Here is a 23,386-nt window from a genome sequence, read left to right as displayed (position 1 = left end):
TGTATATAGAGACTTTGTATATCAATGTCAAACTAGCAACTATGGTTTAAAGTAATGTCAGTAGTCTGAGTGGAGCTGTCTGTTTTTGTAAGTGACATTTTGATGCTCTGTAATTTAAGAAATTGCTTTTCAAAACCCATCTGCATGATTTATACCATGTAAGCTGTTTTTTTTCCTGATTCCAGGATTCCAGAGTAGCATATTCTATAATGAATAAACACTTTTTAAAAATCAGTGATTAGGAAACATAGTACTATTCAAATATTTTAGACTAACTTCCATCTGCTGGCCAATGGCAAGCAAATGAACTGCGGGACATGTAATTCAAAACAGTTGCACAGCACCAAGGTGCTATACAGAATTATAGCTACTCTCCCATTCAAAACATATGAATAGGAATACTACAGCATATATAAACAAATGTCATAAACAGAATGTGGGACTTGCTCATCCCATTCTTTATACTTGAAAATAATAAAAAAATGAAGGGTACTCACTTCAGAAGGTTTTGCAACCTCCTTTTCGTCAACATATTTTGCCCAAGGTCCCAAGAAGCCATCTATATTAGATGCATCATTCTCTTTGAATTTTTTCCTTTTCTCTGTTTTCTTTTGTCCTGTTTCAAACACTGTTAAACCTATGGCACAATAGCAAAAGATTATGTCTGGATTTGAACGCAACTCTTACTTTAAAGATGACAGAATTGTCTTCTGCCTCCTGAAATAACAATTAATGGTTTCACACAAAATCAAGCTTGATTTGTGGACAACACGTTCACGATAATCCCTATTTCATTCTCCTACATAGCCAATAAAATTCCAAATAGTTTTGCCAAGGTTTGTGACAATGAAGTTTATAGCATACACTACTGCCAAGCTCTGCTATGATTAGGTTCCATATTAGTTTTCTCCTTGTAGCACATTTGTAACATTAAGAGATAACTGAATAAAGATTCTTAGAAAATAAAAATGGTGATAACTACCTGTAACCCAATATTTACATTAGAAATGTTATCATTTAGAATAGAATAGAATAGTTTTATCTTTGTTTTCTTGCCCAGAAAATAAAGATAAGCTACAGCAATAGGAAGAAGTGCTAGAGGTGACAGTTAATCCCCATCCCAAAATACTTTTTGAGGCCGCTCATGATGTTCTTCAAAATTTTTAAACATATCTGAAACACTCAAGTAGCAACTCTCTGTCGTCAACATGTTTTCTCATCCATCAAACAGTGATGGTTCATACAATGCTTAATTGTTAGTTTGTGAATGCAAGAATACAGAACAAAAGATAATAATGAAATCAAGAATGAAAATCATATTTGGTGTTCCTTTACCTTGATTTTTTTCTGCTTCTTCTACAGATCCAATATATTTAGTAGACACTTCATAATTGTCTATGGAAGGATCTAGTGCATATCCTGCAGGATCAAATCATTTTAAAGTTATTCTTTGTAAAGTATTTTTATTGTCACAATTTTAATTTATATTATCAAGCTCACAAAAAATGTTTGTCCTTGGCTCACGTCCGACACACATTTTTAACAAAAATCATTATAAATTATCAACAGATCTTAAGAATTTTCAAAGCTTTTGTTGCTATAATGCTTTAAACAAGGACAATTATAATGACTTTCCATAAATGCAGAACCATATATAACTGTCTTTATTTATATATGAGTAATCTATATATTCAGTCTTTTACATCATATGGCCACTGCAACAGAAAGCTTCAAATCAACCTAGATAATTCAAAAAGTCCATAAAACCACTGATTGTATTTGAAAAAAACACAATTTCATCATTTATTGACAATGTATATATTTAATTATATACACTTCAATATATGTAATTCTTTTATTTTTATTTTTAGTGATTTAACCGCACCTGTAAGCTTTATTTCAAGATTAAATTAGGGTTTGTAACTAACAAAAGCAGACAGAATAACTATGCTTAAAAATGCTATTTATGATAAGTTTTGTAATCTTTTACTGTTAAGACTCTATAATATTCTAGAGACCTTTTTATTTAAGATGATAGATGACAGATAGGTCCCTAGGATTCTGTGATATTTTTTGCACTTCAAATGTTCCAAAAATAAGGGTATTTCCATGGTGATTGAATGATTGAAAGAAAAAAATAGAATCAATATCACTGGTATTGCATGATTGTCTTAAAAATGCTTACAAATAACAAAAAAAATTATGGCAGGATTCCAATCACACTCATCTATTCACACTGCAGAGTGTGAATTGTAACATTAATCAAAAGGGATCATGCCACCAGATTGATGTACCTTCCCCCTCCTGTCAGCACACATTTAAACAGAAATACCATTTTCAGTGATTAGGTATTGCTTCAGAGTATGAATCACGGTGAACATGAAATCAAGACTGAATCTTTTGGCATTCCACTTCATACCCCTTATACAGTTGGATGAGCACTCTTTGAATGATTTTCAAGCTAACTATCCATTTAACTGTCATTATATCCATTCTACATTAATTGACTTACTAATCATGAGATACATGCACGTGGGATAATTGAAAAAAAGATGATTGAAAACTACTTCAATTCGCATCTCCTCAAATGGTCTCCAGTGAAATATGGGCATGTTGGTAAGTTGATTTCAAGATTTTAAGGATAGAAATTAGAATGGTTTGCTTCTTAGATGTTTCTCATTCTTATATCCTCCTTAATTCACCCACAATTAACAATGGGATAAAATGCAGCCTTGCTTCTTCCTCTGACATCCTTACCACATTAGTGACTTCAGTAATAAACCTCCTATCAATCAGGCCAAAACTGAAACCTCTGATTCTGGAAAAAATAAAATGGCCTGTTCTTGCTCTATCATCATCTGTCAGCTGAAATCTTACGAACTTAATTTCCTCAACAAATATCACCTTCCTATCTTTGGAATAGCAAATACAAGCTATTTTTTTGCTATCCTGTATCTTCTTTCAGGGGCTTAAAATAATTTATGTCTGAATACATAATTGTCAAAGCATGCTCTGATGCTCTCTGAGATAAATCAACTTACTCACAAAAAGCAAAGTGCAAAAAAAGAGGGGGAGACTGAAGCTCAGATCTCTTCTCCTTCTCTGTCTACAATCTACAATATTTATTTTACAATCAATAGTGCTCCACGAAGATAGGCTGGGAAGACAGCCCAGGATTTGGGTGAATCAAATGTATTAGTTCCTGCTGTTTCTTGCGGCCAACATTCTAGTTTATTTTATTAGCTTGATGTAACTGAACAATGATGCCTTTGTCCAATTCTTGCAACATTTAGGTAGGAGCACATTCCTGTGTAGAGAAGCTTGGATTCTTGGAGACAGAGGAGATGCCTTCTCTAACTCCTAGCATTTGGCAAATTCTTTTATTGTCAGTGTACATGGAGACATTCTTTGCTACTGCTGAAAACTGTGAAAACAAATTGCTAGACTATTGCTTAGTTTGTTTCCAGAGTAATATTCAACTGTTTACCTCCAGAAAATATAAATGTTAACGTAAGTAGTATGTAAATATATGAGAAACATTTAAAAATATACAGATAGAATACACACATTCTACACAACCTGCTGTTCTTTTTCTTTCATTTACAAACATCACATTAAAAGGAATACTAAAATATTTCAAGCTTCACAGATAATCAACTTGTGTTGATTTATTTACTTTATTATATAGGATACTAAAACTAACCCGAAGGAGGAAAAGGAAATTCTCCAAAATGAATTAGGCATCTTTATTTTCCAAAAATATTTGAGCTTCCAATATATTTTCTCAATTGATCTCATAGGTTTCAGAGAATGGGCCTTTCTCCCTACTTCCAGGCAATGCTATGGATTGACCCTGAACCTAGAAGGCGGGCCATGAATTCTACAAGATATTTTCCAAAATAAAGAGGGATTCTTTTCATTTGTGGTACAGAATTTTTCATTCCTTATGACACTTTTTAAAAATTGTATTTATTAACTATTCCATAAAAATGATCAGAGACATTAGTCTCATGGAATGGCTATAAATATTGCCGCGCTCCTCCCCCAAAAATAAGGACAATGACTTTTCAGAGCAGGGACTCTTATATATATCATTATGGAAACATCCGATTTGCAGAGGTTTTTTTTTTAAACTCCCTCAAAATGCACGGGAGTCAAACTTTCTCTGTACTTGATCTGTATTGTACTCCCTGTTGAACTGAAGAAATTAGTCTTCTGAAAGACTGGATTTTCAATAGTATATTTAAACAAAGTTTAAATGCAGTTGGTATAAATTATTATGTTGTTTATTGTTATTTTAATATGACAATTATGTATTCAGACAGAAATTATTCTAAGCCACTGCAAGAAGATATTGGGATAGCAAATAAAATTGCTTGTATTTGCTATTTCAAAGACAGGAAGCTGATATTTGTTGAGGAAATTCAGTTAGTAAGATTTCTGTTGACAGACGATAGAACAAGAGCACTCCATCCCCACCCCCCCGAATCAGAGGTTTCGGACTGATTGATAGGAGGTTCATTATTGAAGTCATTATTAAGATAGGGATGTACTAACTATATACATCCCTACTACGGTACTAACTATGATCCTGGTTACTTTCAAGTTATGATGAAAGTTGGATGGAAACGATGCACTGTAATACAGTTGTTTGTTCAAGTGGTACAAAAAATGAACAATTACATCCAACCAAAAATGTTATGTTTATTTCATCATAATATTTTCTACACAATGAAGATTATTACAGATATGTTGCAGAGCTGTATATATTGCCAGCAGTATTTCAATATCGATCAACTACTTTACTCTTTCAGGAATTGTATAACTGATATTAATATAATAAAAACTTTAATAAAAAAGTTGAATAGGAAATTCAATTAACTAAACAATTCAAACCTAGATGTTTTCTGAACATTTTCCAATTAAAAACAAAATCTTCAGTCACTTACTACCATACTTGCCAGAAAGACCAATGGCATACAGACACAATTTATCTTGAAAGCTTTGGAGGTTCTGAGAAGTTTGGAGGTATATTAGAGCAAGGCATCAATAAGCATAACAATTTTTAATCGGTTCGAGTACAAAGAAACATACACATATATTACCATAAGTTGCAAATGTTCTTCTCTGTTGTTCAAACATGAAATCATTAATATGTGCTGGTTCCGTATATCCAGAAAGCATGTTCCTGGGAGCGGCCATCTGTTGAGTCCTAAATGGATTGACTGGCCCAAACTGCGTTAAAAATAGTACAATAAAATGTTTAGTAAGATTTGCTCCCTATATGGCATTTTATTTACAAAGATATTCATGTTGAAATATTTATTACATTAGTGTCTTATCTTTCACTCAAAAAACTCAGCTCAGCATAGATGATACAGCTATCATGTATGTACAACATACAGCTATCCTCACAACAATTCAATATAGTTAGGTCAGAAGAAAGAATGATTGCCTAAGATCATTATCAAACCTTCACAAATGGGCATTTGAACCTCAAATTGAACAATTGAAATGGAATATACCAGCACAATCTGAAATTAGTTTTGTAGACAATGGGTGAGCAGTTTCCAGGCATTACTGAACTCAAATAATTTCTGCCTCTGGAACAGCTGATTGGTGGTATTCCGACCGATCAAACCGCCAATCAGCTGCTCATGCTGCGATAACATGCTGATGCTGACCAGGTTGTTTGCTGTTTGCTGCAAGGATGCTAGCAAGATGAATACCAATGGATGCTGGTAGGCAGAGGCAGAATCTTTTTTTCTTGTTTTCCTTCCCCAAAACTAAGAGCGTCTTATACTCTGAAAAATAGGGTATTTATATTCATGTGATTGGTATGTTTTATGCAGTAATGATGACTGCTAAATAATCAACTATGAAAGTGGAAATGGAGTCAATAATCTCAGTTCCAGAATTCTTACAGTACAATATGCAAATTATAGATGACAAAATTATATTAAAAGCCATAGTTCAATAATAAGACTTTCCCCACATTTTGAGAGTTTTTATCCAAAATAGCAGCATCAAGAAAATTAAACTGCAGATAGATGCAAAGTATTCAATTCGCTCAAATAAAGTTACAAGGATTGAAAGCATATAAAACCAGAAATTCCCCCTCCAATTTATTTTTAACCACTTTGTAGCATTAGAGTTGTTAAATATTATTCCTAGTACATCCCACATTCTCTAACTATGTTTCAACATCTACAAATTGGAGTACTTTATAGTTGAATATAATTTCTATAGAGCCAGGGAGGAATTAGTTGTATGTCCTCTATGGGCTATCTCAGATTTTATTCTCTATGGGTTTCTTATTTTTGCCTCAATAGCATGGTCTGAATCAAGATGGCTGTGCTGCCTTCTGTACTGTACAATGATTTTTTCCCCACACTAGCCAAATTAAAAATTCTCCTGAAAGCTTCAACTGATTTTTTTCCCTGTGAACCATGCTGAGACATAACACATTTTACAATGCCTCCAACCCTGTTGGTGATAGATCACTGCAAGAGAGAAGCAGAATCTGCAAAATTCACCACATTCCCTTCATCTGTGAGTGAGAGAAATTAAGATTTCCACTCTTCACCATTCTGAATCCAATCCTATCAGACTTCAATATGTAATTGATTGCATTGTAATGTTTAGATTGCAAATCATCTTCATGTCAGAGCTAAGATACTATATTCAATGTTACTTCCTGTTTATGCAATAGCAGTCTTCTTCATACTATCCTACCCCTATTGTGTGCATCAATTCTGAAAAGCCCTTTATCCACCAGAGACAGGCATATATGTCTGCAGATAAGAATCTGGTTATAATATATTCCATTGTACTAAAGCTGTGCACTGTTTCGAGGGAGGAATTCGGGGAGAAAAGCTGGCAATAATAGAGTGCAAAAGCACTGATCAGATGAAAGGTATATATTCCTCATAAATTAACTACAGCTGTTATATAAGGCTGTTATTCTACCCGCAGAGATGCCCACTACATGAATCTTAAGCCATCTGACAAAAAAGTCAAAACTGCAATACTTAATGAGATTTATGTATTATTTCCTCATCCTCTGGATCAGGCATGTTTTGCATCTTGAATCATTCCCCTGTTCCCTCATATTTAAATCTAAAATCAAACTAATCAAATAACAGATATTCTTAACCCACAAAAATCATAGCAAATTTGTGTACATTTTACAATTAATATACATTTTTCACACTGTTTACTCTTGGGAATACAGATCACCAATATCACAAAAAATGCATTAAGTGTACAAAAAATGACATTTTGAGTTTTGACATATTTTCACAACGATAGCTGTTTACATTGAGACAAATGAAATAGTAAACAGACAGTCTTGACTTACAGCCATAAGGTGACCAGAATTAAGGTTGTGCTGGTGATTAAGTGAATCATTCTATGACTATGTCCAATTTTATGATCTTTTATGTGGCGGTCATTAAGTAAATTCAGTGGTTGTTAAGCAAACCCATTGTCCATAAGTAAGCAATGGTTTCTGGCATAAAATGTCACAAATCACATTCATTTGACTGCAGAACACTGTAAATGGCCATAAAATGCACTCATGCAACTGCACCGCTACCCTAGGTGTCAGCATTTCGAATCCTGTTCATAAGTACCTTTTTGGGGTTCACTATAACTTCAAACTATCACTAAGACACTGGTTATAAATCAAGGATTATCTATACTAAGAGGATTATAGTAGCTGCTTCTTCCTGGAGGAGATATTTTTCTGAAGAATATTCAATTTTATGATTTAAAAAAAATAATCTGGGTATTTGAGAGCTTTTATAAAGTAGAAATTTGTATTCAAATTTTCTTTCAATACTTTTAATTTAACTAAAAAAATTGCCTGTTTTATTTTTTTTAGGATGTAAGAAAAAGAATTGCAAATATAAGGAATACTGCTGCTTTTTGTCAGTAAATATTATTTTTTATTTTTGCCAGAATATTATTATTACAAAAATATGGCATTTATGAAACTCACAAATATACATTAAATATGGACATGTATTACACATATCTTCAATGCATCAGTTCAATTCAATTCCTAATTGATCACACCAAAACTCCTCGAGAATTAATGCTGCTTTCTCGTCTTTTGATAAAATTAGCATTCTTCAAGAGTACAGATCTAGCATTTAATCGATAAAAAGATAAAGATAAAAAAGAGAGTCCCCAATACTCCACTTACTATGTAATTTCATAAATGCAAAAGAAAGAAGTAAAAGTAACATCTGGCTATGAGATTACAAAGCTATGAATAAGATCATTCTTTCCCCCACATCTTGCCTACTATTTCCAAGTGAAAAGTCAAATAAGTAGAGTATTATAAACAGACCAGATGTATTTTATATACACGAACTCCATTATTTAGCGTTATTATTTCCAGTTTTAAGGAACTGTATTGTACAAAACAAGAAACAAATAAAATCTGCAGAAGGACGGTGTCGGGGGAGATATGGTAGCAATCTTTAGATATTCAAAAGTCTGCTATACATAGAAGGAATACACTTGCTCTCTGTTGCCCCAAAATGGCACTACCAATACCAATGGACTGAAACTGCAGAGAAGTACATTCAAGCTAGATATTGGGAGAAATTTCCTGATAGTAAGGCTGTCTAACAGTATAATAGGTTGCCTGAATATGTGGCATGTTCTCTTTCACTGGAGATTTTCAAACAGAGGCTGGATTGCTGTCCAAAGTGCTTAAGAATCTTACACCAAGCAGGGATTTGGACTGGATAATTTCTCAGGTACCTTTCAACTACCTATATACTTTTATGAAATATTTTTCTATTCTAATTATCTGAAAACTGAATTTTTAGTTAGAAAAAAATATTTTAAGAGAAAGTTTGTCCAGTTTCATAGTTAAACTCTTTATTAAAAGTAATTATTTTTATTATTGATTTTGGTGTAGCTTTTAGTGTACAGAACAGTTATAAAACCAAGCCCTAATTTCCACTCTCAATTTTAAAATTGTAGATACTTTCTTCAACCACCTTCTAGTTGAAGAAGGTATCATCATACTTAAATACAATAAATGATGTTGCAAAACTGTATATACATTATTTAATAATTAACAGTAGTTTTTCACATCTTATTGAACAATATCAGCTAATAATATTAAGCTTAAGAAGTCATAGTTCATCTCTATACTGTGTTGCTGAGATTGCAGCTAAAATATTGTGTCTAATTCTGCCCACTGCATTTTTTTAAAAAAAGACACAAACTGTAGCATGCCCAAAGGATAGGTGATAAGGAGGCTGGGAAGAAAACTTGTAAGAACAGTTGGAGCTATGGGTATGGAGAAGAGAAGAATGGGGGGGGGGGGGGTGATAATGTCTTTAATTATTTGAACAACTGTCATGTAGCAGATGGGGCAGAATTGTTCAGAGTAGCTTCAGAAACCAGGAAAGGATCAATGGGTTTACACAGAAGTGGATTTTGGTTAGACATACACACATGCACACGCACAAAATGCCAATAGTCAGAGCCTTTAAATAATGAAAATGAATAATAGGATGCAACAGCAAATTCCTTCACTGGGCAGGATTGGACTAGATCAGGGGTGTCAAACTTGTGTGCAACTTTCCCCCCCTTCACTAAACCGGGCTTGTGCGTAGCTAGCATGTGACGCATCCGGCCTATGGACCACGAGTTTGACTAGATGATCTCCAGACCATCTTCTAACCTTTACATCTATGATTTTGTGATAAATTGAAAGCAATTCAGATTAAAAAGCTAATTTACTTACCTCTGGTGCAAACATGGTGTCATATTTTGGGTTATATTGAACTTCTTTGGTGGTTGGATCAAGATGAACCCCTGTTTCCACATCTTCCTGGAAAATTAAACATAGTTGTAATGGACATACTTCCCAAACAGTAAATCTTCTATATTAGCTTGATTAGAAAATTCTATTTCAAGTTCCCTAAGATCTTACGTTACTTTGGGATATGACATCATCAGAGCAACTTTTATATAAACTTCCTATAAAACTGGCATCTGAAAAATCTTTTTTTCCCCAGTAGGACTTTCCTAGGTTAGGATGTATTCACCATAGTCTACCTGCCAATAGAATATATTTGCTCAAGATTGAATTGTGGAGTCTTTAGTGCTGCTCTCTGAACTTACCATACTTAACTGAACCATAACATAACTTTATCATACTTAACTATAACTAACTTAACCATAGTTTTAATTGGGAAACTGTAAGCATCCGAGAGCAAATTTAATCCAAATTTTCTGGAACCTTAGGGCCCCATCAACAGGTACGTAGTGAAATAATATTTAACTCCATTCAAAAGAAGACATTTCGCTTCTCATCTGAAGCTTATTGGATGGGAAGTGAAACATCTTAAAAGAAAAACCAGAAAGTCCAGTTGCCTCTTGAAAAAGCACCTTTGGGACAACCATGACCTGGATGACTGATAATCTCTACAGACATCTATTCAAAAGAGACAATAAAAAGCTAAAAATAATCAGAAAGACCAGAACATCTCCTCACCAGCAATTAATACCCAGATAAGGAGAGATTAATACCCAGATTAACACCAAACAAATAATCAAGCAGTAAACTTCCTGATCAAAGAATTATCAAGGAGAAAACAATGCTCCCACCAACAGGGACAGGGCAAACTACTGTATAAAAACAGAAAGCAAAAATCATTCCTTTCTAATATTGAAGATATAATCTAGTTGAATAATGAAACATCTTCAACCAAACAACCAAGCTCAGAGAACCAGCAATTCCACAGTGTGGTTGGCAAACATAATTCTCTTAAGTCCTACAGGAGGCTGTCCCCTATATAAACCAATTAAACCAATACAGAAGGCCCAAGCAGGGAACTTCAACGTTTTAGAATTAAAGCAAATATCAGTATCAAAGACCAAAGAAATATTAGTTAAGGCCACATAGCATTGCCAACTCTATGAAGAAGCACTTGTGAGAAAATACAGAAAAATTATGAACAACTTACTCCAACTAGTACACACTGACTTTCCCTATTTATAAATTGGAAGGCATAAATCTAAGAAGGCCCCACTGGCATTTACACATCTGCTTAAAAACAACTTTAACATCTATTTCCAGTGGAAAGCCAAATGGGTTACTGAACGCCCAGACACAGAAAGACATGTAGATGATCCAATGCAAAAGATGCGAAGTTTTGAACTACCTCACCAGCATGACTGCCTCTGAACAGGATTTATACCTCACATGGTGTCTGCCGGGATTTACTGTATAAATGGAATATAGAATCCTCCCCTCAGGGCGACCATGAGGTTCCACATCAAAATTGTAGATCACATCATGACTGGTTCTAAGCTGAGAGCATATACTGGTCCAGTATTTGACTTTTTTCAGATAAACGATGCTGCGTCTCAATGGTTAATAGCCTAGACATTGGTATCTGAATACAGATCCTTTTAACATTCATATTTTACTGTTTTTTATTTTTATTTTAGGTGACATGTTAATAAATTCATGTATGTTTTGCCTTATCTTAAAAAAGAAAGACTTGGATCTTATTATCAAAAACATTTACCATTTGCCTTAAACATCATTTAATTTCTTCAAAAACTAATAGAATCCTTGACAAACAGCTCCTATTCTTGTGATGAAAATTTAACCTTAGTTAAAAAAAAGGCCAGTTCCAACTAGGGCTGCATTTATCTAATACTAAACCAGAGATTCAGTACCAAGGAAAGCAGAATTATGCAATCAACTTATATTTTAAGGCAAACTCTTGATTTAAGGAATTTAATTAAAAATGTGTTTTAAAGCAAAATTGCCCTTTAATTATGAATCAGTTTTTATGTATGCACAGAAGCTTACAGAGTATGGACAAAATTTCTCAGCTGCATCCAAAGTTTACTAACCAAGGTCTAACGGAAGTTTATTTTTTTCCAATTTAAACACCACAAGGACAGCTCACAAGACAAAAATAAAATAACACATCTATAATCAAAATGTAACATAAAGCAATAAATGGATTTAATTAGTCACAAATAACATTTATTGTATCAACACTGTCTAGTTAGTAGTTAAGGCACCAGGTTAGAAACTGGGACGTCTGCATTCTAAACCCACTTTAGCCATGAATGCTGGCTGGGTGACCTTGGGTCCATCACTCTCTGTCTACCCAATTGATCTCATAGGGTTATTGTTATAGGGAAAATAGGAGGAGGAAGGACTATGTTTGATGCGTGACCCGACAAAAGCGTGCAGACAAAACCGCGACGTCATCAATGCGCCGACAACAGTGCAGCAACAACAGCGCGGAGACAGAAGGGTGCTTTACAACATCACGTCGACAGAAAGCCGATTTAACTTAAGGTAAGGGTTAGATTTAGGGTTAGGTTTAGGGTTACGTTTAGGGTTAGGTTTAGTTTTACAGAGCGCTTCTGTCGCCGTGCTGTTGTCGGCGCGATTCAGCGCTCATTCGTCGGAGCGCTTTAGAACACGCAGTTTTGTCACCGTGGTTTAGTTGGGCGTGGTTTTGTCATTCGCCCTTTTGTCGATGAACCTGTTTGATGTCTTGAGTAGTTTATAAAAAATAATAAAGGTGGCATATAAAATAGATAAATAATATTATATGTTATATTATTTCAGTTTATACAACTATAAAGAAACCAAGCATTAACACCCATCACTAAGAAATCCACAGAGTTCCTTTTTGGTCTTAATAGCGTCCCTCCCATGCTACAAGTTCATAACCTGTGGGGTTTTAAAAAACAGTAATATAGAAAGTTGATATTGTTTAGATATGGCCCTAGTAAATAAATGTCGAATTCTACATCTTTCTTTACTTTGGACAAGCAGCAAAATCTCAGACTGTTTACTAAGTGTTTTCTGCATCTAGATGTACTATTTTGAAAATAACTGAACCAGTGATAATTTAATATATCAGAATGGAATGGCTTTATGAACTCATTAGTTCATAAATAATTTTATAAAGGTTATTCAGCTCACCAGGTTATTCTACAATGAAGTCCATTTGTACATCAATAAAACTAGAAACAGAATATAATATTATGAAACAATTCATTCCATTCAACATAAACGAATTTAGGAAGCAGAGTAAGGATAAAAATCATCTCTCAGATTCAATTCGATATTCAATTAACAAAAGAAAGCTATAAGTTATATACCTTTCCCAGAAGGGGAATATCTACTTAGATAATTATTTTTCATAAACATTCTATCTCCCCTACTTGGCTTCATAGTGGACAAGAAAATTGAGTGGATGATTGGAAGAGACACACAATGAAAAATTTGTGAAAAGATGGGAAAATGGATAGAAAAACATTTAAGAGGTGGAAATGCTAGCAAAAAAGCAGTAGGGTAGTATGGGGCTCTATTGTGAAGAAAGAATATCAAAAGAATAAAAGTGGAGGTACAGGTGATCCTCACTTAACAACCCTAACTAGGACTAGAATTTTCACCACTAGATGAAACATCACATGACCACACAATTTAGAGACAGCAGTTTTGGTAGACCACATTGCAGTTATTAAGCAAGGATTATGCTGTTTTTTGAGGAGCATCTCATGTTTCCTTAGTCCTGCTATGCTCACCTTCACTTCACCTTCTCCCATTCTCTTATCTCCCCCCATCTTTGTCCTTTTGGCTGCTGTTACCTCCCCCTGCCGATCTTTGTTGTCTTCTTTCTCTGCTGTGATGAGGTCCTACCTGATTACGTCTAGACTTTTGTTAGGCATCCATGATGCTGTGTGAGACCCTTGCAAGGCCTTCATTTAGCATAGGGAGGCCTTGGAAAAGGTCAGCAGTTACCTCAGCTGGATGTGTGTTGTCAGCAACAAAAGGAAGAAGACAGAAAGGTCAGCTGTCAGTCAGTTGGGGATAGTAGAGTGCAGGGTGGCCAAAATGATCTATCTGAGCAGCCTACTTTTACCCTTCTCTCGCCACCCCCAAACTGAGTATTTACTTTCAAGATAATTATACAATAAAAATAATTTATCTACATGCCTGTTTCTTGTACCTGAATAATTCTGTAATTTGGCTCAAATTATTAACATTATAGACAAAACAATCTGTTTACATCAATGTTTAATGAAAATATTTTCCCTAAAAACACATCAGAGAAAATAAATTCCACAACCACCTGAGACAGCTTATTTAGCTACTGCATGTATTTCTTGAGGATCAACATTACACAATCTTGTGGTTTTAAACCATTGGATGCCAAAGTGCATCATAAATGTTTCCATTAATGAATGGAAATTCTTTAGCTTCTTTCCTTGAGTGATAACTTCCTACACCCTCTGAACCAAAAATGCATTATGGCCAAGGGGCTGCCATTGAAAATAAATGCTACCTTCTGCAATTAGATAGAAAACCTACCCTCTTCTTTATTAAATGTCTTTACAAATTGTCAGCCTAAAGCAGCTATTGGAGCAAGTACTTATTGCTGGTGGGATGGTCAATAACAATAGAATATCTATCCTCCACCTCTGCACATCTCCAGATCACTGTAATATTGCAGAAAGCTAAAGATAAGAAAGCAAAGTGAAGTCCTATTGTATTAGTGCAATCCACTTGCATAACACTGGTTGGCACTCCCTGGTTTGGGGAACATAATATAGCTAGGATGTGAGATTAAATTGAGCTTAACTCACTCAAATAGGATTTTGACTTTTGTAAGCAGCCAACTCCTTTAATTTTATCCTGAACTACCTTGGAAAAACTAGCAGCTTGTCATGTGCCTGTGAAATAAAAGCAGAAGCTAAAGACGCCCTTAGACACAGTCTTTAAGCTGCATTTCCATTTTTATCCCCATCAGCACCTTCTTCCTCATAATCCATGGAAATACACGACTACTTCCACGTGCAGTACTATGAAGCAACAAGTTTTCTGCATATTGCATGACAAACAGGTTCTGAAATTTGAAACATTTTTAAAAAGGGCTTAGAAAGAAAGATATACAAAGTTTTGAACTGATGTCCACATAAAAGCTCTTGAATAATTTTAAAGCACCCCCTAGAATACAGCTTGCAATTTAACTATGTTGTTTCTGAAGAATTTAATCAGTAATTGATGTTACTGTCACCATGAACATAATAGGAAATTATAATCAGATGCAATGTTTTAATTCTGGTTACAGTGCCAAATGTGCAAAGAGATAATTAATTCTGCTCCAAATAGTCATAATGTTCAGATATGTCTGTTTTATTATCCTTATATTAGAATGCTGCAGAAAAAAGCTTTAATGATACATTGTATAGATCTATCATCAAGCTGTAGTAAACAAACTTGCAATTGGTTAGTAAGTCATGCTAAATCATAATGGCTGCGTCCTTCATTTGTTGAATGTGGCTTACGGATTAAAGACCCATTTTTCCTACTCTTGGAATAAACCAGAGAAAGAAACCCAAGACAACCAAGTTTTAACCAGACGTGTCCCACTCAGAATAAACCAGAGTTGAAATTTGTCCAATATTCTATAATAATTACACTGCACTAGTTGCATCTTCTTATAAAACTCAGCACTGTCCATTAAGACAAGTGCTCTGGATATTTAGGATGTAGGTATTTTTGTGCAGAATTCTGTTACTATAGAGAAAAACATTACTTTTTAAGGATTATAGAGTGCATTATTTCTTTAAAATTAAATTTGAAACAGGAAGCATTCAAAATTATGTCTGGTTAAAAAAAATGACATTAAAGTCCTGACAAATACTTTTTTTCCAATAAAAACCTTGTCTGGTGTTTAAAACAACAACAGTAGAAAAGCATTTATATGTAAAAACAATTTATGCAGGGGATGATTGATGATAATGAAAATTATATTCCTTAATTTACTCTATATGCATTAAAGGAAAAAGTTGGGAGTTCAAATGAGTGTCCTCTTTTGATTCTTTAATAAAAGGATTATAAAGGACAGAAGTTATCAGCAATTCAGTAAGCTTCTTTCCATAAAACATCAACTAATCTGGGATTAGCAAATGAACATAATGAGCATGTCTCACTAATATAGCATGTTAAGGATGATATATACAGAATATGTATATTATATATAAACGTTTACACAATTAGGAATAAAAGCTGACACCTTTACATGATATATGGTAAAGCAAGATTTTCTTTTGAAAATTAGAATGTATATTATTTTTGTGCAGTTATTTACAGATTCAAATTTAAAAAGTAGCGAATATGACATATTCAGAAGTTTGAATATCTTTTCAGTTAGTACTCTGTAACCTTTCCTTTTGCAGAAATAACTTGCAGACATTTCCCATAGCTAGCTAAGAATCTTTCTATTCTTGATTTTAGATTGTTCTTTTTTGTAGAACTCTTCTAGCTCAAAAAATATTGTTAGGACTCCATGCATGGATGTATCTTTGACATGTCTCTCCAGTTTTATAATATTAAAATCTGAAGATTATGAAGTCCATTTCAAAGTCATTTCTCTTTCTTTTCTGAAAGTATTTCACGGATGATTTTGAGCTATGTTTTAGATTGCTGACTGACATCAACTTATTTTCAGCTTCCATTTTTCTAATAATTACACTAACATTGTAGAGCATTAGTTTCTAGAATATGATGACATTTAGTTGAATCCATTCAATTATAAAGACTTTTTTTCAGAGTCAGTGAGCAGCTATACAACCTAACTATGTTAAATGGAAAATCAGCAGAACATAATTTCAATTACTAAAATCCATATATGGAACTAACCTAGAAGGCAACTCAAAAGTTGCAGCTAATAAAAATGTGAAATATGCATTTGTTTTACAGGAACAACTGTACTGGTTGCTGTACTATCTTCCAATAAGCTTCCATATTAAACAATATTTTACTTTATTTGAATGAACTACTGAATTAGCTACAGTTGGCTACCTTACATAACAGACTAAACTATACATCATAATTAATAAACACCACTGGATTCATACATACATCAACCTTTAGTTTATCTTAAGATGACTCAAGACACACACTAAATTAAAAAAAGAGCAAGTTACAGTACTAATGCAAGCCATATGTTAATTTCTAACAGTACATCTGAACTACTAGAAATGTTAAAAAAAAATCTATTAGTGAAGCCATGTTTGTTTTTTACTTATTTATAGGACACCCTAAACAGAATCAATGCTGGACAGCAAGAACCATTCATGGCTATTTATAACCTTTACAAATGGGGTTTCAAGCAACATTACTACATAAATAACGATTTCCTACAGTAGATTTCAGAAATTCACCTTCGCTGTTTAGCATATAATACAGCGTTATTAATGATGCAAACTAATGCCAGGAGATGCCAACTAATACGTATTAGCATCAGATACTAACTGGTATATTTCAACTTCCCCAAGAACTAAATCTATCTAAGTAAGATGAGTCGTAGTCATACTTCCAAATTTATGAAAAAAGAAAATTCTGAAATTGGTCTATGAATATTCTGATAAAGACCTGGAAATTCAATTGCAAATAGGATATTCACTGATATTTACATATTAAGACTGTAAATTAAACATTTAAACATGCAGATGGCTGAACTAAGAAAAAACGCCCAATAAATTATTTAAGTAAAAACCATGAGTCAGGGGTATTGATATTTCAATTAACCTACACCTGTGGCATAAAAATAGTTCTACCCATCTTCCAAAGCAAAGCAGGTAAACAGAAAATGCATGGATAAATATGAGGATAGAAGATGATAATCTTAAATTCATGAACAGCAGGCAACCTGTGACATGTTGGATCATTTCAGAGATATTTCCTTACCTAAGCTGAGAAACAGAATCGCCAAGGTTAGGCAAAGAAGCAGTGGGAGTGACTTCTAACTTCTTTCCAATTTCCCCATAGATTTACCTTATAGGAAACTGTCTGGGAGGGTTAGAAATGATGATCAGGGGACTAAAGCTGAGTACAATAACAGGGGAGCAATGAAGCGGCCACAACTTTTCAAATTCCAATCTCACAGGAGCCATGGGTTGTGGAATTTGGATGCATTCTTAAGTTAGCCCTATTTGATGTATTTGGTTCAAAAACTGTTACTCTATTATGCTTCATTTTGCCCAATTGAATGTTACAAAAAAAATCAAACAGACACAAGCGTTTTACTGGTATATAGATTGTGTGGAAAGCTTCATGCCAGTAATACAATTGACACAAAGAATTACTGATCTGTTTAATACTTAGCATGCACGGTCTTTTGTCAATGTCTTCACAACAGGTCTTTACAAAGAAAGTTATTGTGACTCTATACAGGTAAGTTTTTCCAATAGCCCTCAGTCCTAGTTATCAACAAAATAACATCACATGATAGGAGAGAAGATGCCACTTTGGAGAATACAGAAGAAGAAACAGATCTTGTTCCATAACTCAAAAGAACTCTTTGATTTCATTTGCAATGCTATGCCCTAGACACAAAGACATGAAAGAAACAGATTGTGAAGATCAGAGCTGGTCTGTAAAGTTAAATTTACCCTCTCTCCCTTCCCAGTGATTGCTGAAGCTAAAATTGCAGGTAGTTCTTAAATTACAAAGACAATTGAACCCAAAATTTTATGTTGCTAAATGAGAAATTTGTTAAGTGAGTTTTGCCCCATTTTATGACTTTTCTTGCCACATTTGTTAAGTGAATCCCTGTAGTTGTTAAATTAGTAATACAATTGTTAAGTGAATCTGGTTTCCCTATTGGTTTTACTTGTCAGAAGGTTGCAGAAGGTGATCACATGATCCTGGAACGCTGCAACCGTCATAAATGTGAGTCAGTCATCAAGCATCCAAATGTAAATCACATGATGGTGGGGATGCTGCAACAGTCGTAAGAGTGAAAAATGATCACAAGTCACTTTTTTTCAGTGCTGTTTTAACTCCGAACTGTCACCAAGTGGACTGTTGTAAGTTGAGGACTACTACCTGTGTAATGTTTTTAAACATCGACATATTTCTGAGCGTGCATGGCTGGCACCACCCCTTTCCCACGACCAACAAAGTCTCAAAAAAGTGATGATAAGCTTTCCCTACGGACTCTCTATAACACACTCACGCTTTCTGGAGGAAGCTTGCACACGAAAACACCCACGGCGTCCCCCCCCCCCGGCTCACAACAACAACAAAAAAATCGGTAGTCGCTGGGAATGCCAAGTCTCCCATCAAAGTCTGGAAAAGGTTGGCCTTTCCTACTGGAGTCGGCGGGGCTCGTAGCCGAACGGCTCCGACCTTTTAGGTGGGGATTTCGGCCGTCGCCGGCCAGCTCTTACCTTGACCGACACGGCTGGGGCCGAGTCCACTACCGGCAGCAGCACCTGTTGCGCAGAGGGCGGCGGGGCCGCCAAGTGAAGCACAGCGTCAGCCCCGGCGACCTGAGCGGAAAGGCCGGGCGTTCCTTCAGCATCCGAGCCCGAGTCGGAATCGGAATCCGAGCCCCCGTATGACGCGAGGGCAGCGATGGCGGCCGACATCTTACCCGAACGGAAGTAGCCCTCCTCGGGCAAGGAGGCGGGGCGCGGGAAAAGCCTGAAGGGTCCTGGCAGCTGCGTAAAACAATTCTCTTTTTCTCCGGACTCTCCTCAGTTTGGGCTGAACTGAACATATCTAGGGACGCAATATATATAAATATATATTTAGCCTTCTGTCCAACTACAATTGTGACGGGAGTCGTGAAGCGTTACGCTGTTTAAGGTTCAGGGCATTAGGACTTTCAACTAGTACACAAATCCCAGCATACCTTCGATTGCTGCGGAGGGAGGAGTGTAGCGCAATTTGAGACTTGCTTCTAAAATAGTTATCGATGGGGAACGGTAATTTAAATGCACATTATTTTGCATCAATCTTCTCGGGATTACTCCAGATACACGTAATAAGAGAGACTAAGCACCATAGTTGCTAATACATTGGATGAAGAAAAAAAATAAGATTTGTGACGTCCTTAGAACTAACCAAATCTCGATCTTCTTTTTATCCCAAAATAATAATGGACCCCTTCTCTTTTATTCCAAAATAAGAGGGCAAGAACGTATCGATATTCCTCACTTGCAAACAAAGTGCGTCTTTTTATCAAGTGTTTTCAGTTCTGAAATGCAGCAATGTAAATAGGCGTCAATGTCCTCCCGCCTTCAATTCCCATGTGTCTAAACACCAAATAATTCTTGCAATGTTAATTGCAAGTTACCTACTGATAATGTCGGTTCCGTTTTGGCAACAGGCCTAACGTAACTGCATTAGGGTGCAGTTTGAAATGTGGTAGAAAGAATAGCACCCAATGACTGCAGGAATTCATTGGTTCATTCTTGTGATCATTCAGAAAGCACGAATGAGTTCCAAAAGCTTCATATTTTCGTTGAAAATAAACTGACATGTAAAATTTCCGAGCATAAATCTTAGGCATTGTAAGGCTCAGTTGGTTATTATAATGAAATATATAATTATTAATTACAGGATAATTCATTAGAGGTCTGTAAGGGGCGTGCATAAGCGCACCAAAGTGCCTACCGTCCCTGTCCTAATGTCCCCATTTATTCATATCCATTTCATGTATTCATAATCATGTTTATACTTATATCTGTTATTTTATACATGCTTCACAAATCATAATTTTTTAAAAATCAGTGGGACATATAAGTATCAGAGTACTTATAAATGCAGTTGGTTTTCGGTCCGATACCATTTATTTCAATAAGTATAGGCAAGTGTTGATATTATTTGTAGCCTTGCTAGAAATTCAATACTACTAAATTATTAAAAGTGGTGGCTGAATGCTCAGCAACCCACGTTGTCCGACTATATTAGAAAGTGAATTGAGGCTAGGGTAATCCTGCAGACTTCCTTCCGCAATTAGTGGAGTCCTGTGAAGTTTCACAGTACAATCTTGCCAATTACTGAGATGCAAATCCTACCGAGTTCAGCGCGGTTTGTCCGGCAATTGGACACTGTATTGTATATTCCTAGCACAATTGTATAATGGCAGAATGAATGCAGCATTCAAACTACAGCGTTTCAATGCTTTCCTTTTCTAACCAAACATTTGCTCCATCGGGAAAATGGAGCAAGGCTCCCAAGAAATAGGTAAGCCTCACGAACGCTTAGCCTGCGCCGACCTGTATTTTAAGGTAGCTCTCCCGGACCGCCGTTCTCCTTCTTCTCGGTCCGACTGCCTTTGGATCTAACGGCAACTCCTCCTCTTCTTTCTTCTAATTGGCTGCGAGAAGCCGGTTTAGGGAAAGCCGCAATAAAACCCTGCCGCCGCCGCCCCTCGCTCTCAACCCCTTCAAGAGAATAAAGCTAGCCTGTACCACCCGACCGAGGGTGCGGGGGTGCGCGCGCGACTGGCATCAGAAAAAAAACTCCAAACGTCCGCCTCCTTTCCTCCCGAGGCCGAAGAGCCGCGCGGTGAGGGGCTTGACGGTTCAGGTGGCTGCGCAAACAACACCTTCGCCGGCCTCTCCCCTTCAGTGGTCGCGCCACCCCTCTGTTCCGGGAGAGAGTGCGGGAGCCGGCCAAGAAGGCCCCGCCTTCAGCACACTCGCGCCGACACACAGGCACACACACACATACACAGACACACAGGCGCGCGCGCCGTTCTCTCGCGCCGTGTCTATTGTGAAGCTTTGTGCCGAGGAAGCTCCGCGCTTTCTCCTTCTCTTCTTTCGCCCCCCTCCACTTCTCCTTCACCTCCGTCTCAGCGCACCCTACCCCCACCCCCAGGACTTTCGCAGACAATCGTCGGCCAAGGGTGGGGGCTCCATCGCGGCGCGCGCGATCGAACTTCCAAGCCCAAAGGACCCGGTGGGCGCGAGCTCCCCCCCCCGACTCAGAAAGGGAAAGGAACCGACGTGTGGGGGGTGGGGGGAGGCGGCTGTGGGAAGATGTAAAAAAAACGGGGTGGGGGTGGGAGAACGTCGGTGCTGGTGGTTAACGCCGAGACGCGGTCCAGGAGCCGGGATTCCCTCAGCAAGAAGACGCGGTGAGTTTCTGCCTGCTGCGGTCCTGTATTCTCTGCAGTGCTCCCTCTTCTCCCTCCCGCCGCCGCCCCCTTTTTCTTCCACTTGCCCGCTGCTTCCCCGCTCGCCGAGGTGAGATATTCCCACTCGGTCATTCCACGCGGAGAGGGGTCACGCCTCCCACCTTGCCTGCTGCTGGCCGGCCAGCCAGCCATCTCCCGTGCTGGGTTAAAGAGAACGGGAAGGCGAGGGAAGGGGGAGGTCAGTGTTAGTAGCTGCACCCCCCTCCCCCCTCAGTCCTGCGGCCTCAGATTGGGGCACGCGGGCGCTTCCGGTTGGCGATTTTTCTCCGCTGCCCCCCTCCCGCCCCCAAGATGAGAAAAAAAAGGCGAGGCTGCGGTGAAGGGTCTCCTCCTCAGATGTACCTGAAATGCGTCTTTGGGGGGTTGTGGGGGGTTGCTCGCTCCTTCTCTGCTTGAGTCTTCCGCCAATACGCGGCAATCTTTATTTAAAGCTGGGTATGTAGTCTTATTTCGTGGCTGATCGAGCCGGTTAATCCGGGATTCGTTTCTGATCGCATGCTCAGATGGCTCGGTGCGAACTTAAACTCTCGCCTCTTTCCCACATCGGATGGATGGGGTGGGTAGGTGGGTGGTTTGAAAAGCATAAGGAGCCTTTTCTTTCCCGGTCCCCTTTGATCGAGGCGGACTTCGGAATGGCGTGGAAAAACATAAATCCGATGAATGTACTTTAAATGATACGAAACGAGGTTGGAATATTTGTTTCAGGGTAATTGGAGCAGCGTACTTGTGTGTGTTTTCCACTTAACGCATTAGTGGAAATATGAAGGGACATTTGTTGAGTGTTTGAGTGTGTGATGCGCTGGATATGGGCCAGAATACCACAGAATGCAATAAAGATATGGAGGACTTTATATATCCTTGTTTTGTATAAAGCTATGTAAAGCAGTGTGTGGAACAGGTTCAGGGTTATAGAGCTCTTGACTCAAACATAGAGGTAAGGAGGGACACAACTGGCTATTTATCTTTAAGCATAAATGATTGTGTTTCAATAGGCTATGAAATATCATAACTCTTTTTGAATTAAGCTAATTTCTCTTTAAAGCCTGAAACGTATCTTTGGATGGGGTAGTCACATGGCAGTGAATGAGTTATCCAGCCCTGTATGTTATACAGAAATTGTAAGATCCAAACCTTCTCCCCTGGAATCTTACTTGTGGCTGAAATAATTGTGTCATAACAGTCTTAACTGCTTTCAACTTACTACAGCTCTTCCAGATTGTACTTTATGATATTTGACATAATTTTATAGACACTAGGTGTGAAGATTTAACATTGGTTTTGAGTGCTTTTAAATAATGTTAAGATTGCTTTTTACATTAAAATTCCTTTTTTTAAAAACATGAAAAAACCTGATAACAATGTAATAAAATAAA

The 23,386-nt window shown here is 36.8% G+C and overlaps 1 protein-coding gene across 1 annotated transcript in view; it reads right to left on the bottom strand.

Moving 5' to 3' along the window:
* CDC40 (cell division cycle 40) overlaps nucleotides 1–21,193 on the bottom strand; it is a 38,248-nt gene extending 17,055 nt beyond the window's left edge. The window contains exons 1-6 of the mRNA XM_032216287.1: nucleotides 21,088–21,193; nucleotides 19,252–19,585; nucleotides 9,773–9,859; nucleotides 5,106–5,235; nucleotides 1,336–1,419; nucleotides 498–637 (exon numbers count right to left, since the gene is read on the bottom strand). Of these exons, the coding sequence (XP_032072178.1) occupies nucleotides 498–637; nucleotides 1,336–1,419; nucleotides 5,106–5,235; nucleotides 9,773–9,859; nucleotides 19,252–19,452 (642 nt within the window). The 5' untranslated portion in view covers nucleotides 19,453–19,585; nucleotides 21,088–21,193. The remainder of the gene's footprint in view (nucleotides 1–497; nucleotides 638–1,335; nucleotides 1,420–5,105; nucleotides 5,236–9,772; nucleotides 9,860–19,251; nucleotides 19,586–21,087) is intronic.
* Nucleotides 21,194–23,386: the final 2,193 nt, after the last annotated feature.

This window comes from Thamnophis elegans, chromosome 4, assembly GCF_009769535.1.
Source record: "Thamnophis elegans isolate rThaEle1 chromosome 4, rThaEle1.pri, whole genome shotgun sequence".
Taxonomy (NCBI): domain Eukaryota; kingdom Metazoa; phylum Chordata; class Lepidosauria; order Squamata; family Colubridae; genus Thamnophis; species Thamnophis elegans.
Note: the sequence above shows the minus strand (reverse complement) of the source record. Positions and strands in the feature narration are given on the sequence as shown.